The sequence below is a fragment of the Brachycentrus maculatus genome, unplaced genomic scaffold (genome assembly GCF_059751285.1).
Source record: "Brachycentrus maculatus isolate JH-2025_06_01 unplaced genomic scaffold, ASM5975128v1 h1tg000667l, whole genome shotgun sequence".
Classification (NCBI taxonomy): domain Eukaryota; kingdom Metazoa; phylum Arthropoda; class Insecta; order Trichoptera; family Brachycentridae; genus Brachycentrus; species Brachycentrus maculatus.
In genome coordinates, this window is record NW_028281400.1 from 116,279 (window position 1) to 135,142 (window position 18,864).

Below are 18,864 nucleotides of genomic sequence, written 5' to 3' on the forward strand. Positions count from 1 at the left end.
TTTAAGTGTCAGTATGCTCTATATGATAATTAGTTACCTTGCTTTTGAAGCGATCCTTTTGACTATCACAACCTTCCCACTAATAATAAAACAAAAACTTAACAGCATTTTAGGAAATATTGATCTAAATTAGTGATCCTCAAAGTACAAGATATGGGGCCACGAAAAGGTAGAATACCGACTGTTATTCTGTTTTATAATTAACGATGTTATAAATCTTTATTTATCCAAGACTGCACAACCCAACCCCTTGTCAGGAAAACTACAATAGTTGTTCGATTCTTAATAATAATAATTCTACAGCCATTATTTTTATTTAAGAAACATTTAAGCTGGATATATTTAATTAGAAAGAGAAGTAAGACAAAAATTGATAAGGAACAAACTAAACCATAGAAGTCATATTGTTTGCAGGTTACAGTGACAATTGACTTTAATCCGTTTTTTATTATTGTTCTTTCCAAAATTGCTCTCGGGAGGTTTTATTTTAAATTATGGTACTATGAAATACCGCATTTCCTTCATATTTGCAATAAAAATCCACAGCAAGAGGTAGCATATAAAAACAAAAACAACAAAAAACATACATGGTAAGTAAACATACAAGTATAAAACTTTTAGCAAGGTTTATAATATTATTTAACTAATATTTTTTCTTACACCAAATGCCATAGTATTTTTTTTTAGCATATTGACAAGTTTAAAAAAAAAGAACAAATAAATCTTAAAATTTAACACATACATGTTTTGGAAAATTGAATAAAGAGATCTAAGTACATACCATCATCTTTCGATGAGTGTTATTATTTAGATCCCTGAAAATGCAATATAAATGTAACTCTCAGGATTGAAAGGTTTTACACAATTTTAGCCCTATTAATTCAGAGTTTGATTTCACTTTACACAAATACGATAAGTAAATTTTAAATATATATATATATATGTATATATATATATATATATATATATATATATATATATATATATATATATATATATATATATATATATATATATATATATATTGCATTACAATTTGATAATAGTTAAATAAAGCAATTCAGTGAAGAAAAAAAATCTACCAAATAACCCCAATTCTAAATAAAGGTGAAGCAATTTTTTAATTGATAAATACTTAGAAATTTGATTCTTAAAGAAGATACAGCCTAAATGAGGTTAAGTATTACGTATGTAAATTTGTCCAATTATAATGCACAATTAAAAATTTAATTCAAATTTGACCATTCAAATGAAAGAAAAATAAAATAGGTACGTTGAGAGCAATATTCTCAAAACAGTAAATAATGAAAGCAACACAGTTAAAACTTTTTATTTACTATTCTCACCTATTTAAACACATCCAACGGATAAAGTCAAAACATGATGAATTTATTGAATATCATTAGTATGTACTATCAATTTGAATAAAGAAAAAAATCTTACATTTTTTAAATGCTTCAATGAAATAATTTTCCAAAAAATTGAAGCATCTGTTAGGTACTTTTTTGACGATAGGTTCATAAAACTAAAGGACTAACATTTCAAGTTATGACGGAAGGGATGGTTTCTAGTTTCAGGTAGATTAAGCCAAAGCCCCGTGATTGTGCCAACTGGCTAGTATTGACACGTGTATTGCTATTTGCTATTCTGTAAAGCACCATGTCTCCAGATCTGACGTTATTCTTACCTTTTGGAAGACTACCATACAGCACTTTAAATTACAAACTTTAATGCAGTAAAAACATCCACAGAATTCACAAAAATTACTTCTGGCACTAAAATAATAATAACAGCTGCAATCAATTAAACATTCACAATTTGTAGACAGAATCAGTATAATTTTATGACAATTTAAGATATACAAGGGATTTAGAAACATGCTTAGGATTATCTACCAATATCACTTTTTTTTATTTATTTATTTATAGATTTGGCATTTAATTTGTAAGTTTGTTGTTGAAAATGCCATAACAAGGAGAAACAATTGTCACAATTTTTATTTTTATGTGTTCTTTTAAAATAATAAAATACAATTTAGTAGACTCTAAAAATCAGTGTTTGATTTTAACTCACTCCACACTAACCCTTTTCCGCACCCAATGGTGCATAGGACACTGTATCGTATTGAAGCAATTGTTATCTTGATCGTTACTTACATGAAGGCAAGGTGATCATGCCTGCGCTTAATGTTATATAAAATTGTTATTGACGTCAAAATAAAGTTATTATACGCCCGTAAAAAACAAAAAAAGAGTAAAAGTGCTTTTACAACAAACAAAAAAATAGTTGGTAGTTTTCGCAAATAGCTCAGTAACTTCTTCAGTGGACAATCCTAATATTGCATCTAATACCCTCTATAAAAATTCCTATAAATTAAAAACAAATACATAATATGATCAATTATAGTATTCCCAAATCAATTTTTTTTATTTTGAGAAATATTGTAAATACAAAACATCAACCCTAATAAAACAACTGGAAGATTCATCAGTATGTATTGTTAAAAAAAATAATAAAAGAGAAGCATGAAGCTTTCATTCAGTGCAATTGTAGTTTAAATGTGTACACATTCAAATGGTGATGATGTACATGCCCATAAAACGAAACCATTCATAGAGAGGCTCAATAAAAGAACTAAAATAGCTATTAACAAAAACACCTCATAATTAATATTCATATATGTATTACATATAATAAGGCAACTTACAGCTTGTCAAAAAAGAGTAGACAATAATTGAGGGTGCTGGTGTAGTTCGTACGTTTTACATACAACCACAAAATTACTACTTACTGAGCATAGCGATGCTACGCTCAACCAACATAATTTGGTATTGTAATAGTAAAATGTTGATTTTACTTCTAACATTACATTTACTGATTTCTGCTTTTTCAGTATCATTTGAGTATATTACATACGGATTAAACTATATTTTAAAGATTTAAACAAAAGATTTATTGTTATTAACAGCAATGGTAGTAAAAAACAGTTTTTGACATAAATGTTGGGGCCTAAAATGCAAACTGCTACCTTCTTTAGAGAATTGCTAGTTGGTATTACTAAACTGCTGAATTTTGAAAAGGGAATAAATTACTAAGTTGTATGGAATTGACAACAGATTTTGACTGGAAAGTCAAAATTTATTTTTATATATTTATAGGACATGTTATAAGTGATTTTTTAAAGATAGTGAATACAAAACATATTGAAGAAAAGAAAAGAAAGAAAGATATTGAATTCCACCATTTTTACGTGATTACAAATTTAATAATAAAAGGACACGCATTATATGTACTTGGGTAACATTTTTCAACATATACAAAATAGGGTCAAAAAGTTTGAATTTTTATACCACTATCCTAACAAGAAATAAAGGGCTAAAAATATGGAAATAAAGCAATGTTTTTAATTAAATGATGAAATTAATAACTTCAATATTGTTAATTTTTTATCTTATTATCTTTATTATTATTGTACGAAAAGTCGGCAATATAAGTCGTTTGTTTAAAGATTTCTTGCATTATATGAAAGGATTGAATGTAACAAGCTTTTTGTTTGGCCAATTTTGTAAATTAACTGTAAAATCCCATTATGAAAGTAACATTATGTTAAACATTCACCAAGTAAAGAAAAACCTTTATAATGTGATAGTTTAGCATTCTTAACTTCTGGTTATTGATTTTGTTTAAACTACTCGGGTATACGTACAATATGGCTACCAGCTTAAGAATCAAAAATCCATTTTTAGAACATCAATATTTATCCCAATGACTAAATAGCTTATCCCGAGTCTGTTTTGGGAATAGGATAAAAGAGGATTCTGATGGCGAACCCAGATTCCAAATTTGCACGGAGCGAGTTGCGAGTTCACTCCTTAGCCGAGGTGTCCATGGGGCTAGCCGGCTGGGGAGAGTCTGGCGGGGCGCAGGGAGCAGGTGCGGCCAGGGGTGTGGGGCACAGGGGGGGTTGCACTACCAGCGAGAGGGCCAAAGGGGGGGCGCTTCCTGCGGGAGGTGCCGCAGGCTTCACAAAGCGATCCGATGGCCTCCGAACATGCTGAAAAATAAACATTTCATTTCATGCATTTTTGTATATTTCATTATGAGTGTATTGTTTCAGTAGTTCTGTCTTGGATTAATACTAAGTACAAGTTATAATTTCGATACTCACCGGCAGATGTGCAACAGGGGGTGTGGAGGCAGCCATTGGATGAAACACTCCAGCGAGTACGGCGCAGCACTGCCCTCCATGATGCTACACATTATACAAATTTGATAATTTTTTATACAGTGTAACTTCTATCTAACTCAATTAATTTAATATCAGTCTCTTTTGTCAAACCCGAGGTTCCCAATGGGAACGGTACTGCCCCCAGTGAAAGCTGGAGAGCTCAGGATGCCCCAGAAAAGAGAAGGGATGGCTGGGAAGTGGGCAATATATACTTATTCCTCCCTCGCTCTATGACATTCTGGAAATTTCTTTTCCCTGTCTATGATAATTTTTTATAGGATTTTTTTCTATAATTACTTAGTATCTCAAGAAGTCAAATACAGTGATATCTCGCATAACATACTTAATTCGTTCCAGGAGCAAGTTCATTATGTGAAACACATTTTCCCATAATACATGTTAAAAAAAATCATTATGTAGCATAAAATATGGTATTGTACCATAAAACAGAAACTCCGGTTTTAATTTTTTTTAGCCATACTCAGATTAACCCATTGCAACACAAAGCTGGTGAATCGCCGGCCAAGGTCAATTTGTCACTGACTCACAAAGCTGGCGATTCGCCGGTTTGTCTTTGAAGTGATTTTTTTTACATTAAAACTGAATGACAATAACTTTCACAACTCTGAACTGAACACACTCTTCCAAAACTACCTGGGGATGAGCCATAACGATCTAGCTTACGAACAAACAAACAAAATTATGCTTTTATGTTTTACCACTTTTATTTTGTGTGTAATTTATGTTATTGTAACAAAAAAATGTGTCAAAATTAAATAGTGCGTTGTATGAACAAATTATGTAATTTTTAATAGAAGTGCAATGGGTTAAGAGTCTACCGAGGCTTGCAGGGTCAAATCCTCTTGTTACAATCCTTTACTTCTTGACTGATGGCTTCTTGAAAAACCTTTATTAGGTTGACTATTTCCCCAAATTTTTCAACACCTACTGTAAATAATGGGCAAGAGTGTCATTGTAGAGATCGTTGATCCTGTTTGCCTCAGCTGAATTTGGAAAATAAGTGTGGTAAACTCTTGAACCTCCCCCCATTGGACCAGGATGTCCTTGATGGCAGTAGCTCAAATTCATTGACTCGATTGCTCCTTCTCGTTGTCAGATGAAGCTTCCCTTTGAGCTTCATCATGTTGCCGGATTAAAAAAGCTTGGAGCTCTTCAGTTGCCAGCTCAATGTTTGTACAAGTGCATGGGTTGCATGTGACCTTGGAGCGTTGGAGCAGCAAGATGAAACACAATACAGTCTGTTGTGTGAAGCGAGATTCGCTGTGTTGAAAGAAGTCGCAGAAAGTTCGTTTTGCACAGTGTTATGCGGGGCATCACTGTACCTCATGTAATACAGCTTATCTTATTCCATGTTAGGTATGTCAGCATCTAAGTCCTTTGCTTGATACCATCCTAATCTTTTAAGAACTAATCCTGAATCCAGTTTTTTATCTAATATGTAATTAGGTTATATACGTAATAGATAAATGAGTATGAATACCTGCGGAGGGTGGTAGCAGCGGTGCGGGAGGTGAGGGGGTTGTGGAGACAAAGGCCGAGAAGCACCTGGAGATCCACGGACCCTGTTGGCTTGCTGAAATATATTCATTTATAGATATAATCTATTCATATGAACATACATACTTCAGTCTAATTATTGACTAGAAAGCATGGGCACATTCGCCTAAGGCATCTTCAGAACGATATGTGTTACAAAACAAAATTGTTACATTTAATGATAATCATACAAAGGGAATAGGACACACAATAGTGAAAAAATAATCTTTACAATTTAAAAAGGCAAGCATACTTAGTACATAAATTATTATAAAACAAGAGATAAAACTTAACTTTTGTTCAATAATAAATTTTGGCTATAAATGATAAACAAATTGTGGCATGTTGCATTTATAATTAAGAACAATGTATGAATACTAAAAATAAATGTATTTATAATTTTTTTCAATTTATAGGAATTGATTTGGCAGAGATATAAGTATGTAGAGGTTAAATAGCTATTATGTACACATTAAAATTATCTTGTAAAAATGGCGCTACTTTACAATTATAATATTTAGGGGGCCTAGATATTAATGTGGATGGTTATGGATTTGAAGGCAGGATTCAGTAACATTTATGGCCAGTTGCTGTGGCGTATCGGTAGAGAGATAGACGGGGGTATTCAGAATAGCAATATTTATTTGAACTCACATTTTGCAAACATTCATTAAATTGTCTCTCCTCTTCCATCTCCAGAGATGACTCACTCTCGGACAGATGACGACATAGTGCTTCTCGACGTTCTACCTGCAAACCAATAATTGAATCTTTTTTTAAACTGAAAGGTTTATTTTTTCATGTATTGAGATATTTAAGGGTGGAGACTGACCGGAGCATTTCGTCATAACGTAGCGTCGTAACATCGCTCGCGGCGAGTATTAGTGGGCATCCGAAACTATGGATGGAGCACTCGGCTCGCTGTACTGACTATAAGAATGTTCGCATCGTAACGTGTTACATTACGATGAAATGGCTCCGGTCAGTCTCCACCCTATGGGTCAACTCAACTTATTTTTTTCCAAAAATGGACTTATTCCACATTTCAATGGCTCAATTGTGTCAAGATGATAAAAACAGAAAGAAAAAAAATCTTTGAGGAAAATCATGGATGGTATTCAAAAAAAAATAATTCTCTTTTGAGGCAAACCATTCGACGAGCCATTTTTCTACTTTTTCAAAATTGGCGAAGCGCTGCTCTGCGAGTGATTGTCCCATCCATGCGAAAAGGTGAAGGTCGGACGGGGCAAGGTCTGGAGAGTACGGCGGGTGCGATAATATTTCCCGATTCAAAGCTTTGAGAGTGTTCTTCACCACTTTAGCTGTATCAGACGGTGCGTTGGTTGCGACAATTTTTGATTTGTCTCTTGTTCATTTGGTGTGGTACCCATTTTCCATACTTTTGGAACTTTCCCATGGCTTTTAAACGTTGGCAAATTGCTTCTCGGGTCACATTAAGTGTTTGGGCCAATTGTTGTTGCGATTGGGTTGGGTCTTCATCCAATAACGCCTGCAATTCCTCGTCCTCGAACTTTTTCGTTGCACCAGGATGCTCATTGTCTGTTAAATCGAAATCTCCACTTTTAAATTGACGAAACCATGTCTCACTGTTCTAATCGCTGGAGCATGTTCACCGTAAGTTTCTACCAGCAACCGATGAGCTTCAACTGCTTTTTTCTTTTGATGAAATAAGAAAAGCAACGCATGCCGCAAATGCGATTTACTTGGAACGAAACTCGACATATTCACTTAGGTAAACAACTATGACACTATTATTTTGGCAGAATGTAACTTGTGTATTTTTGAAGGTTAATGTCCATAGAAAAATATGACAAAGATGGCAAATCATAGAAATGTATACATATCTCTAGCGACATCTATGAGTAAAACCGGCAAATTTCAATTAACACCCTTATGTATATATGTAGTAAATTCTCCACTTCTCAATTTGTTCTCAAAATGCGTAAGAAATTAGGATTCAGGGTAAAAGTGTAGCCAATTTTAAAAAAATTAATAAAACTATTTAATGACACTTAGAATCTAAGTCTTGTATGGAAGGTTTGAATTTTTCTTTACTTAATTGTTAGTGGACTAACCTCCAATTGTAATTTCCTTTGTAGACGTATATTTTCTTCACGAATACTTTTTTCTTCCATGGCATAACGTTGCATCTTTTCCTTACTCTCATTTTGGGAAATTATTAGTTGATTCCTAAAAACATTGTAAATTACTATTGTTGTGTAAGAAAATGATATATTTCATTAGTCGAATATAGATGTAAATTTATAGATAATATTTCTATGCCCTTCTACACTTTTGAACTATTTCAACTAAAAAAATAATCAAGAAAGACAAATTAAATTGCTCGCCCCGTGCATTAGATCCAGAACAGAATTATATCATTTAAAATTATGTCACTTGACACTTGAAGCGTGTAGCCAATTGTGTCGTTCATGATAAAGCTACACCAATACAATGCAAGTACTGGATATAAGTATATATAATCATACAGAAAAAGTAAAAGTAAAGCATTTTTTATTTTAAATTATAAATAATACGTATAATTCATGTTTAGAAATTAAGTTTTACTTACCTAAGTTTAACTACTTCTGAGCGCAGTGTTTGGATGTGATTACTTAAGTTAGATGCAGTGTCTCCATTGCTGATGTCACTATAATTTGGAAAGTACAGAGTTATTTGTTTGTTGGTTTAACTACTAAGTAAGTCTTTGATTTATTTTATCCCAAAATTTTATATGATTACATAATTACAATACCTCAATGTCATTTTGTTACTATTTTTTAATTTTACCAATACTGAATGATAAAGTGACCACACAACGGTCTAGTAATAGCTGTCCACATTCATTCCTGTGTTTGGATAAATAAAGGACACTAAGATAATCAGATTATCGACTACGCTTTCTGGACTAATCAAGGAGACACATGGATTTATTAACCATAACAACTACATACTTATGAACACTTACCTAGGAACAGTAGAATCAGTAACCGGCTGATCCAAACGAATCTGCAAAGATCGTTTTTCTGTCTCTAACTTGTCCATTCTTTTCCATAATCTGTTAACCAGAGCTTCCTGTTCTTGCTCCAATGTATTCTCCAGTTCCACCTATAAATATTTCCAAATCACTGAATTCAGACCGTCCCATCTACCTCGTAATAACCGAGGCCGACTGTATATATATATATGTGTCACAAAATAGTTGAATAATTAGCGGTATTTAGCAAGTAAATGTAATTTTTTTTAAATAGATAGATTTTACATGAGATAACTCCCAAATCAATAAATAAAATTCAATGGAGTGGGGCATGGAAGAAATTCCAGGGTTACACAGGGTACCGACCTTCTCCCTACGTAGTTGTTCTAGGTTAGTTTGTTTAGCGAGGGTTTCCGCCTCCAACTTCTCAATTTTCCTCATTAGTTTGTTAACTAAACACTCTTGTTCTTGTTCTAAAGTTTGCTCCAGTCTGCATTTCTCTTGGCGCAACTGGAAAAAAAAAAAAAATCAAGTATCGGTAAAAATCAATATAATACAATCATATACAGTACATCTTTTTTATTTTTTGAAAAAAGAGAAATATTTGTGTTTTATTATTTACAAAAATACTTCAATTTCACAATATTTCTGTGAGCAAAGCAGTTCATTATTAGAAATAGGTATCAAATTGTGGTAGAGTGGGTTCGAACCGAGAAACTCTGACTTGAGAGTCCGCGACACTAACCACGGGACGACAACCCGGCACATCTTGCCAATCACTACATGAAATTTTTATTTTAATTAATTAATTAAACCATATCCGCTCCCTAAGTAAAGCATATGGAGTCCACAAACTACCTCCAGGCTTTTCTATCGGCTGCGGACCCTGTGAGTCCTAAACGCACCCCAATTCCTTTTGGAGGCTGCCATTTTCAGTCACGTACACTCCCAAGTACTTGAAACTCTTGACCCTTTGGATGAGCTGGTTACTCAACGTCAAGGGTTGCTAGGCATCTAGGCATGAGTTGTTGCACAACACATGGGTTTTTACAACATTTATTGTAAGTTTTTCATCAACTATAACAACATCATCTGTGTACTCTAGGTTGCAGAGTTTCCGGGAGTGGGAGATGGTTATACCTTGGTCAGATGGTAATGACTTTCGAAGAATGAAATCCATGAGGATGATAAAGAGAAACGGCGCAAGGACGCAGCCTTGTCTGGCTCCGGTAGAGACCCCAAACCAATCCATGACAACATCGTCAACTCTCATACGGCATTCACTATTAAGGTGAAGGGACTTAATTAGCTCCACTAGTTTTGTAGGCACCCCATAAGCTTCCAGCACTTTTCTGAGTGTAGGCCGGTGCGGACTATCAAATGCTTTCTCATAGTCTACAAAACACATAGCCGGAGAACTGTTTAATTCCTGGCTCTGCTTTAGAATGTGGTGAGTATTATGGATTTGATCTGCACACGACCTACCAGGCAGAAACCCCGCCTGGTTTTCTCTGAGTACTTGCATGATGGGGGCTCGAATTATCTGTAAGATAATGTTGGCAAGAACCTTCCCAGGTACGCTGAGTAGCGTAATGTTGCGGTAGTTGTCACAGTTAAATGGGTCGCCCCTACTTATGTAACAAAAATTTTACAATGCTGAAAAGTCAATCTATGTATATGATTCACGAGACATCTCACCACCATCTCACCCCGATTCCAATAGTGCCAGATGGAATCTACAAGACTTCTCGCGTGCCAGATTTTTTTTTTCAGGATTTATTTTTATTTGAATATTGCACTTTAAACTTATGTTAATGAAATACCAACCTGGTTCAATTTTCGGGATAAATCGTTAGTAAGACATTCTTCTTCCCTTTCGTAGTGATGAGCCAGGGTTTCCTTTTCTTTTTTCAAAGCCTGAATTTTTTTCAAAAGTGTGTTGGAAATATATTCCTCCTCTTGTTCGGCTTTAGCTTGCTGAAATTAGGGAAAGACAAAGGTTTATTAAACTCATTGTATGAGTTCTGTTATGCAACCCTGAGACTCCTGAAAATAGCAGCTATGCTCCTTTTCCTACCTACAAATCATACTCTATTACCTTTCACATTTAGCTAAAATATCCTTCACCCTAAGCTTCTTCGCCTGCACCATCATCTGTATCCTATTAAATATATTCTAAGATCAAGAATCTGGGGCACAGGATAGGCCACCTTGCCTTCGAACAATGGACAGCCAGGTAAGTTGAGGAAATAGTAAGTCAACAAAATAAAATAAAATATTAGCACATCTAAAAATACTTACAATACTGACTGATGCTTGCCTAAGGGTTCGATTTTCTTCTTGCAATGATTTAACCCTGATTTTGTAGGTTTCTAGTTCAACTTTTAGCACTCTGAAATTAAAATAAATGGTAGTTACACAATGGTAGTTAGAAAATTGGTAAAGAATTAAATAATAAATACAAAATAAATCCTGAGTAACTTTTAAAAAATATATTATGCTGTTGTGCCGATACATACAGCCTTAAGATATTTATATATTAGAGTTGAAGTTATTAAGCCTCGCTTATGACGTAGAAAGTAAAATGATTTTTTATCCTATTTGATCAGCTTTGCTTGAGGGTTGAGTAGGATAGTCGGCTGTCACCTATTCATAGGAACTTCTCCACATCTTCCTCTAGTGGTGAGAAAACCACAGGAAACTTAACAAGAGAAGATGGACTGCCACTTGCTTGGCAATGCTATGCCAGACCTTCCGTTCCACTTCTTAAGTGTTCAGCATTGTGTGTCATTTACTAGCTTTATGGCGAGTGCCACCACCTTCCTCGATAAGTCCCTGTGACTTATCACAGATTTGATTTCACCGAAGTCCATATTCAGATGTCTACACCTAATATATAATCTATAAACCCTAATATTTATTAACACACGGTCCTGACGATAACTCCTGCAATGGTGGCTGGAACTTCGGCACAAGTATCGAAAGACAGTAAAAACAGGCATGAAAATCTATTTAATTTATATAACTTATTTGTAGCAGCATAAAACCTATACTTTATTTAATCGTGCAAGTTACCCTAGTGAAATTAAACTACAGTTGTTCCTGCAATAAATTTTAATGTAACCTTAGAAATTCAACGTATTTTGTTCAGCCTTCTGACAACAGAAAGGAGTCCCGATACATAGTGGGGAAAACTTGTCTGTTTAATGTAATAGGTAATTTGCTATTAATTCGGTTATCTAAAAGCCTAAGAATACCGGTTTTGCTGCTGGAGAGAATCTATCCTCTTCTGAAGCTGATCCCGAGACACGGGGCTAGGCGGAAGCATTATGGCACCTCCTTCTAATGAATTGGAGTCACTTTCAGATGCCGAATCTGCCATCTTGCCAGGGTCTAAAACAATAATAACTTTTACACCTACTTTTCACCTCACTAGCACCGAGACATATTGTTATAATATATATTTGTGATTTTTTAAACAAGTAACTGTAACATCACAGATCGCATAGTTAATATTAATTAACATCAAGAGAACTCGCCATTAGCCCAATACAGCGCCTAATAGTCAGGAGGTTTGGAATAAGAAAACAGACATACCTATCATTTTTTTGACGTACAAATACCATTTTAATGAAATAACAAATAAGCCACATAACTTCTGATTTTTTAAAGTAATGATAAAATAAAATCCATACCATTAAATATTTTAATAACCTAAAATAGAATGGTAGAAGTCCGTGCCACAATGGAAAAATAAAATTATGCAGATCCGGGTTCCATTATAAAGCAAATATCCTCTAATAAAAGCATTCAATGTGAGTAAGGTGTGTTTACCAGGTATAGGTGAATTTACATCCATTTTTAGCGAAGGTATTTTATATTATTTGAATGTACTTTATGACATTTATAACACCCCGTGCAGCTCCACTCCTATTTGAAGTTTCAAAGTAAACTTTATCTAAAATAAACGTCAATTTTTTTTTTAAATGTAAAACTGCTTTTTTGCAGCAGTGTAATGAATTTAAAATTACTTATACTATTGCGTATACATTTTCAGTATTTTGATTTTCTGAAAGGCTCGTCCCGTAACTATATAGTATTATTATTTCATTTTATTCCGTGATTTCAATATTTTTTGTGCTGTCCACTATAATTCCAAAGACAAAAGTAAAGATTTGTGAAAATATTGGATGATTTTATGTAAAGCATGAATGATGGCAAGTACCTACTCAAATATAAATGTATTTATTTAGGTTTACCTACAACAGTAAAAAATCAGCACTTGACAGCGCTTATTTTTTTATTTGCTGTTAGTCTTCATTTTTCGGAAAACTCAAATTTACTTGCACAAAATAGCCCTCTATACTCACTTCGACAAATTAATCAGACATGAGATTATTCATGAACTTTTGATACAAAACTGTGTCTCCCTTTGCACTAATACATTACTAACACAGCTTTTTTCTGTTACCTGCGTGTTATTATTATTTTATTTATTTAAACATCATTAGATTAATATACTTATTTTAATATTAGTTTCATCGGACCAAAGTATTTAATTCCAATCTTCTGTCTTCCAATTTTAGTGTTCTTGTGTCCAGATTAATATTTTTATCCTATTGACCCCAGAAAGCCATAGTTCCGTCCTCGCTTTGCATACTACTAATCTAGATTTTTGAAGACGTCTCTTTACGATGCGTGCCAAAAAATTTATTTTGCATTCATTTTTCAGTTCAGCAGATAGCTTTAAAAGACGATTTTTAAATTATTCATTAACTAATATTTAGTCTTTGCGACTTCAAGTGATCCCTTTTCAGCCAGTTTTGGGCGGTTTTTATAAGAAGCAGATTCAAAAAATATTTTAAATGTTGTTTGGACCGCACACTGGGAGCATTTATTTTTTTTAGCTGTTTTTACCCGGGTCAACCCTTCCGAATTCAATAAAATTATTTGAGACTGCTCAGATTCACTCAAATCACATTTTTGGCATTTTAATATCAAATAATGAAGACTTAAATGAAAAGTACAAAAAAATACACTTTTTCACTGATTAAAATAACTGGAGAGCAATGTTTCACATATAAACCTGTCCCTTGAAATTAGTAAATACAGTTCTTTTTAATAAATTATACCCTAACTCGTAGATCGAGATAGCAGGTAATACGTGGTGGGTAAAATCCATCAATACTTATATGATAAAATACGAAAAGTCAAACTTCATGTACAGAAAATAAATAAGTACATTGGCGGACTTATTGCTAAAAAGTAATATCTTCCAACCAACCAAAATTTTCACTCATGAATTACATGAAATTATAGTAACTTTGATCATAAAGAGTAAATCCACTCACGAGTAGGCAATAAAGCTTAAAAAGTTAAAGCCTAAGAGCTAGTATATAATCTTTGCTAAGAGCTATGACACTGCATACACTGCACACACAACACCCCATGATAAGCGGTGTTGTATAAGCCGTACCTAGATATCAGAGTCACTTAGACGTTAGGTAATTTAAAAAATTGGCTTTGGCGAATATATAAATTGAAAATATCATTCACTGTAAAATATTTTTTTACATATAAGACGACAGTGGCACTTTCAAGAATTTCTTCAGATAAATTTGGAGAGTTTATTTATCATTTAGCTGTCATCGAAATTAAACAATAATTTTGCGTAAAAGGGAAACGCAATGCTTCAGTGCTGTTCGTTGCTGTGCATTGAAATCAGTTAAAGCAAATAAAAACCTACCAGCGAAAGTTAAACTGGCAGTACACAACGGAGTCCTGGTTCCAACCCTTATGTATAGAAGCGAAGCATTGAGTTTGCCAAAAAAGAATGAAAGCAGACTGAATGCAGTCGAAATGCGATCCATCAGATGAATGTGCGGCAAAACGATGTATGATGCATGTTCGAATGGAGAAATAATGAAAGAATACAAAGCTGAGATAAGCATTATCAATTAAATTATGAAATGTATGTTGAGAGATGGTTTGGACATTTGGACCGTTCTGGTGTAGTTGGAAAAAGAAGCAGAAGAAGACCGAGGAAAACTTAGCATGATCAGGTGTGTCAAATACTTGAAAGCTGCCGGAATAATCGGCGGGTGTGTATGAGGAGACGCATGAGTGTCGAAGAGGCGAAGAGGCGAAGAGGCGAAGAGGCGAAGAATGTTTACAAAGATAGAGTGGTGTGGCGTTCTATTCTCTCTGCCTACCCTTACGAGGAAGTGGCGTGATGGTGAGTTAGTTTATTTTTCTTACATACATTGTTATAACAAAAGTATATAATTGTTGTCCGCCTCCGTAGTGTAATGGTCAGCACGCTCGGCTACCGTTCTAGAGGTCCCGGGTTCGATTCCCAGGGTGGGTCAAATAAATATAAGTGATTTTTTCACTTTACTTTATTTATTCAATATTACCCTGGACTGGTACCTGAAGCGGAGGGCTGATCACCTTTCCTTCATGTGTAAATGATCGAGATAACACTGCGTTTATATGAAGCAGTGCCCTATGCACCATTGGGGTGCGGTAAGGGTTTATTAATATAATTTGATATATTGCATAATCTGGGTGTTTAAAATATTATGTACATTAAAAATCGTTTTTCTTCCCATTAAAATTTTCACTTCTAGGCGCGCAGATAGATCATTTGTTCGTTATCAGACAAAAAAAAATAATAATAAAACGACGGCGGGTTTCTTCAAAGCCTAACCTTTCTTTAGAAAAATATATTTTACAATTTGGAATTGTAAAAAAATTTTTCTTCGGAACAATGATAACAGACCATCAATGTTTACGATGGGTAAGACCGGCAATTAGGGAATTTTCGGCCGTTAGCAATAATGCATTTCGGCGTCCGCGTCTAGGGTCGTTAAAAACGGGCCGACCCACGGACCCAAAGCTACGATCATAAATATTAAGCCGCCCTTTGTAACTACCTTCTCGCCGCCTCTCGGGAGTGGAAGGCAGAGAGAGGATAGAACGCCACACTACCTTGTCTAATTTCCGCCATCTTTCCTTGTACGTGTCCATAAGGTACTCCCATATGTACTGGCAATACATATGGATGTATAAATAAAAATAAATAAATAAATATTAAAATAAAATTAAAATCAACCTTGCCAGGAATCGAACCTGAACTTCGAGTGGTTGACAAACGCGTCAACCACTACTCTGAAAGGAGTCTCTATTAATAAATTATTTTATATAATAATTATAAGTTAATCTAGTTATTATAGTCAGTTTAATTAAGAATCAGTTAGTTAATAATAAGTCATAATATAATTAGTTTTGTTAACTTTTAATTATTTGTAAGTCTATAACTCGGTTAACGGGGTAACACGATACACGAGGCTTCCTTTTCCGCGGATAATCGAGTTCCCGGAATTCGTATTCGCCGCCCCGCGAGAACGATCAATGGCGATTTCCCCCCATTATCTCTCCAGAACGTAGCCGTCAGGATGATTTCCCTCCGAAATTATCGATCAAACCCCTTCTCTATGTCCAAATAGTAATCCCAAATAATCAGCGTGTTGTTAATTTGTTTCGAATAAATATGGTAAAATATAATTACATTTGTTTTCTATTAGTAAAGTACCTATGCATATAAATTTTAATAAATTATTTTTAGGTTTTTACCGTTTGACAAGTCGTTTAAACCATTCTAAATCATGAATTATTCCCGAGTCCTCATTTAAAAGCAGCCGTTAATAACTAACGGGTTTTTTCTTGGCTTCTGGGATTTGTTAGAAACTTAATCTATTTATTCAAACAGTATGGTGTGTGAAAACATATTAAAAACTCTCGATTGCATTTATTAAAAATATACGATTGCGTACAGATTTTTAAATACCCTCAAATTTTTATGGCGCGAAAAATTTTCGGGTTGAAATGTTTTTTTTTGATCCCGCAGGTTACTGCCTGTTACTGCCGTAGGCACGCACATATATACCAAATAATGATACATACGATTGTTTATTTCGTAGCATTGTGGTGTGTTTCTATGGTTATTGACAGTTTGGACTTTATATGTTGCGAAAATGTTCCATTTCTAGATTAATAATCCTAGTCTATGGTAAAACTATACGTGACATTAATTAATATCCGGATATTAAATTTCCTAACGGACCGTATAGTACGTTCCGTGTAAAAGCTAAAAAATCAGAATAGAGACCGCACTAGAAATTTACACGTTTGCGAGTGAGATAAAAAATATGTATCCTACTTCGGCTGTAACGCATTCGTCTTAAAGCGAGAAAATAAAAAAAAAATACTCAAGGTCAAATTTAACGGATTTTTGTGAGGTTATGTATTTTAAATAGTGACAATTCTTTATAAATGTAATAATATAGAGTGAAAAAGAATATTTAAAATTTTTAACGGTCCACTGAGCTATATTGATTTGGTTCTCTAAAAAGAATTGAAGATATTCAAGAAATAAGCTAGAAATGGACACGTGTTAACATAGTTTTTTTTTTACACTTTAACGGAGTGTTGACATTTATCTGTCATAATAAATACCACGTGACATAAAACATAACCTGAAATTTTGACAGTTTAATATAAACATAACCTATAAAACAAAACATTAACCCTTTACGCACCGTACGCAAATATATTGTAAATTACAAAGCATAATATAAATATTTTGTTAAATTGATATGTTAAGCGTAACAGTATTGTATAGTGTTCGTAGTGTAAATATTTTACACATTTACATTTTAAAGTTATCTTTAATAGTTACGAATTATTTTCATATTTTTATGAAGAAAAAAAAAAGTGTGCTTTTTAAAACATTAAAATTACGATTTCATCAGTTATTCACAATGTCATACCCAGAAGGGAATTATTACCCCCCTAGATGCTTGTGTTTCATACAATGCAATTTCAAAATGCGGTACAGCTTATTTAATTTGCAGAAAAAAGTTATACCTTCCAGATTTTTTTCTTATTAGTTGGTCGTGATCAAATCCTCCCCCTTCCAATATTTTTCATACCATTGAAATAAGGAATTCCTGTTTATTTTATTATTGATGATTTATGCTCTTGAAGTTGTGTATTTATTTTTTCATAAATGTCCAAAATGTCTTAAATTTTCTTTATTTTTTACTTTCTTAGCTAGGTACCTTTATATTTATATCCATTCCGAATGCTACATAAGGCACCATATTTGAGTAATACAATGTTAATTGTTGATTAAATAATGACGAGGTGACCAGTTCTGCGATTCAGGTCCAGTTTAGGAAATATGAAAGACGCAAACATTAAAATGGGAAAAACACAGCTGCATTATTATCCCTCTGGGTATTGAACCTGGGCTTAATGTAGGTAGACAAATGTGCTAACCACTAGACCATTGGTTCCTTAAGGTAATCCTTACCCCAGAGGTTCCAGGATCATTCAGGGGGTCCGTGGAATATTAAAATTGATTCGGGGGTCCCTATACCATGTCAGGGGGCCACGCAAGTTAATAAAAAAATTGTGACACATTTTTATTTATCTTTAATAATTGCTAGAGTCTAGAAAGCCGCACACTATTGACGAAAAACTTATTCCACCAGGTGTAAGTGAGGTAATACGCACCGTATTGCACTAACCAGCTTTTGATATTATAAAAAGAATTCCACTGAGTAATAATACTGTAGGAAGCACGATAGGTGAAATGGCTGTGTGTAGAAAGCTTTTTATGTGACTATTTAAAAACACATGAATTCTCAATACAGCTTGACGAGTCAACGTTACCAGGAAACGAATTACTTTTACTTATGCGACATTTGTAAAAAAAGAAATAAATCCCCAAGAATTGTTATTTGCTATGTATGTAAACTGACATTCTTCAAAAATTTGTTTTGTTTATATTTTATTTTTATATCACCATTTACCATTCAAGACATTAATGTTAAATTTGTAGTTTTTCTATTACGCATTTATGTAGTTTTCTATTTGACTATGACAAGGGTTCCATGGGTCAAGAGTTTGGGAACCACTGCACTAGACCGTGGAGGCAGATAACTCAATAAAGTGTGAAATCACCAAATTTATATTTTCGCTCACCCAATAGTCCATAAAACATAAAATTGGATCG

At 33.8% G+C, this 18,864-nt stretch overlaps 1 protein-coding gene across 1 annotated transcript; it reads right to left on the bottom strand.

The window, feature by feature from the left end:
• Positions 1 to 1,902: 1,902 nt before the first annotated feature.
• Positions 1,903 to 12,952, bottom strand: LOC148300708 (coiled-coil domain-containing protein 6-like). The gene is made up of 12 exons (XM_088274405.1): positions 12,618 to 12,952; positions 12,041 to 12,176; positions 11,085 to 11,175; positions 10,611 to 10,760; positions 9,150 to 9,293; positions 8,775 to 8,914; positions 8,379 to 8,456; positions 7,882 to 7,996; positions 6,440 to 6,535; positions 5,730 to 5,822; positions 4,169 to 4,252; positions 1,903 to 4,054 (listed from the first exon to the last, which is right to left on the bottom strand). The coding sequence occupies exons 1-12, from the start codon at positions 12,640 to 12,642 to the stop codon at positions 3,866 to 3,868; spliced, it is 1,341 nt and encodes a 446-aa protein (XP_088130531.1). The 5' UTR covers positions 12,643 to 12,952; the 3' UTR covers positions 1,903 to 3,865.
• Between the last annotated feature and the right edge of the window lie 5,912 nt (positions 12,953 to 18,864).

What these genes read in the sequence shown, in the direction of transcription:
- LOC148300708 (XM_088274405.1), bottom strand. Translation starts at nt 12,642, where the DNA reads ATGGATGTAAATTCACCTATACCTG. An exon ending in TATCCCGAAAATTGAACCAG is followed by an intron (nt 9,294 to 10,610) that starts GTTGGTATTTCA and finishes TTTTTTTTCCAG; the next exon opens with TTGCGCCAAGAGAAATGCAG. An exon ending in AACAACTACGTAGGGAGAAG is followed by an intron (nt 8,915 to 9,149) that starts GTCGGTACCCTG and finishes AAATATTTATAG; the next exon opens with GTGGAACTGGAGAATACATT.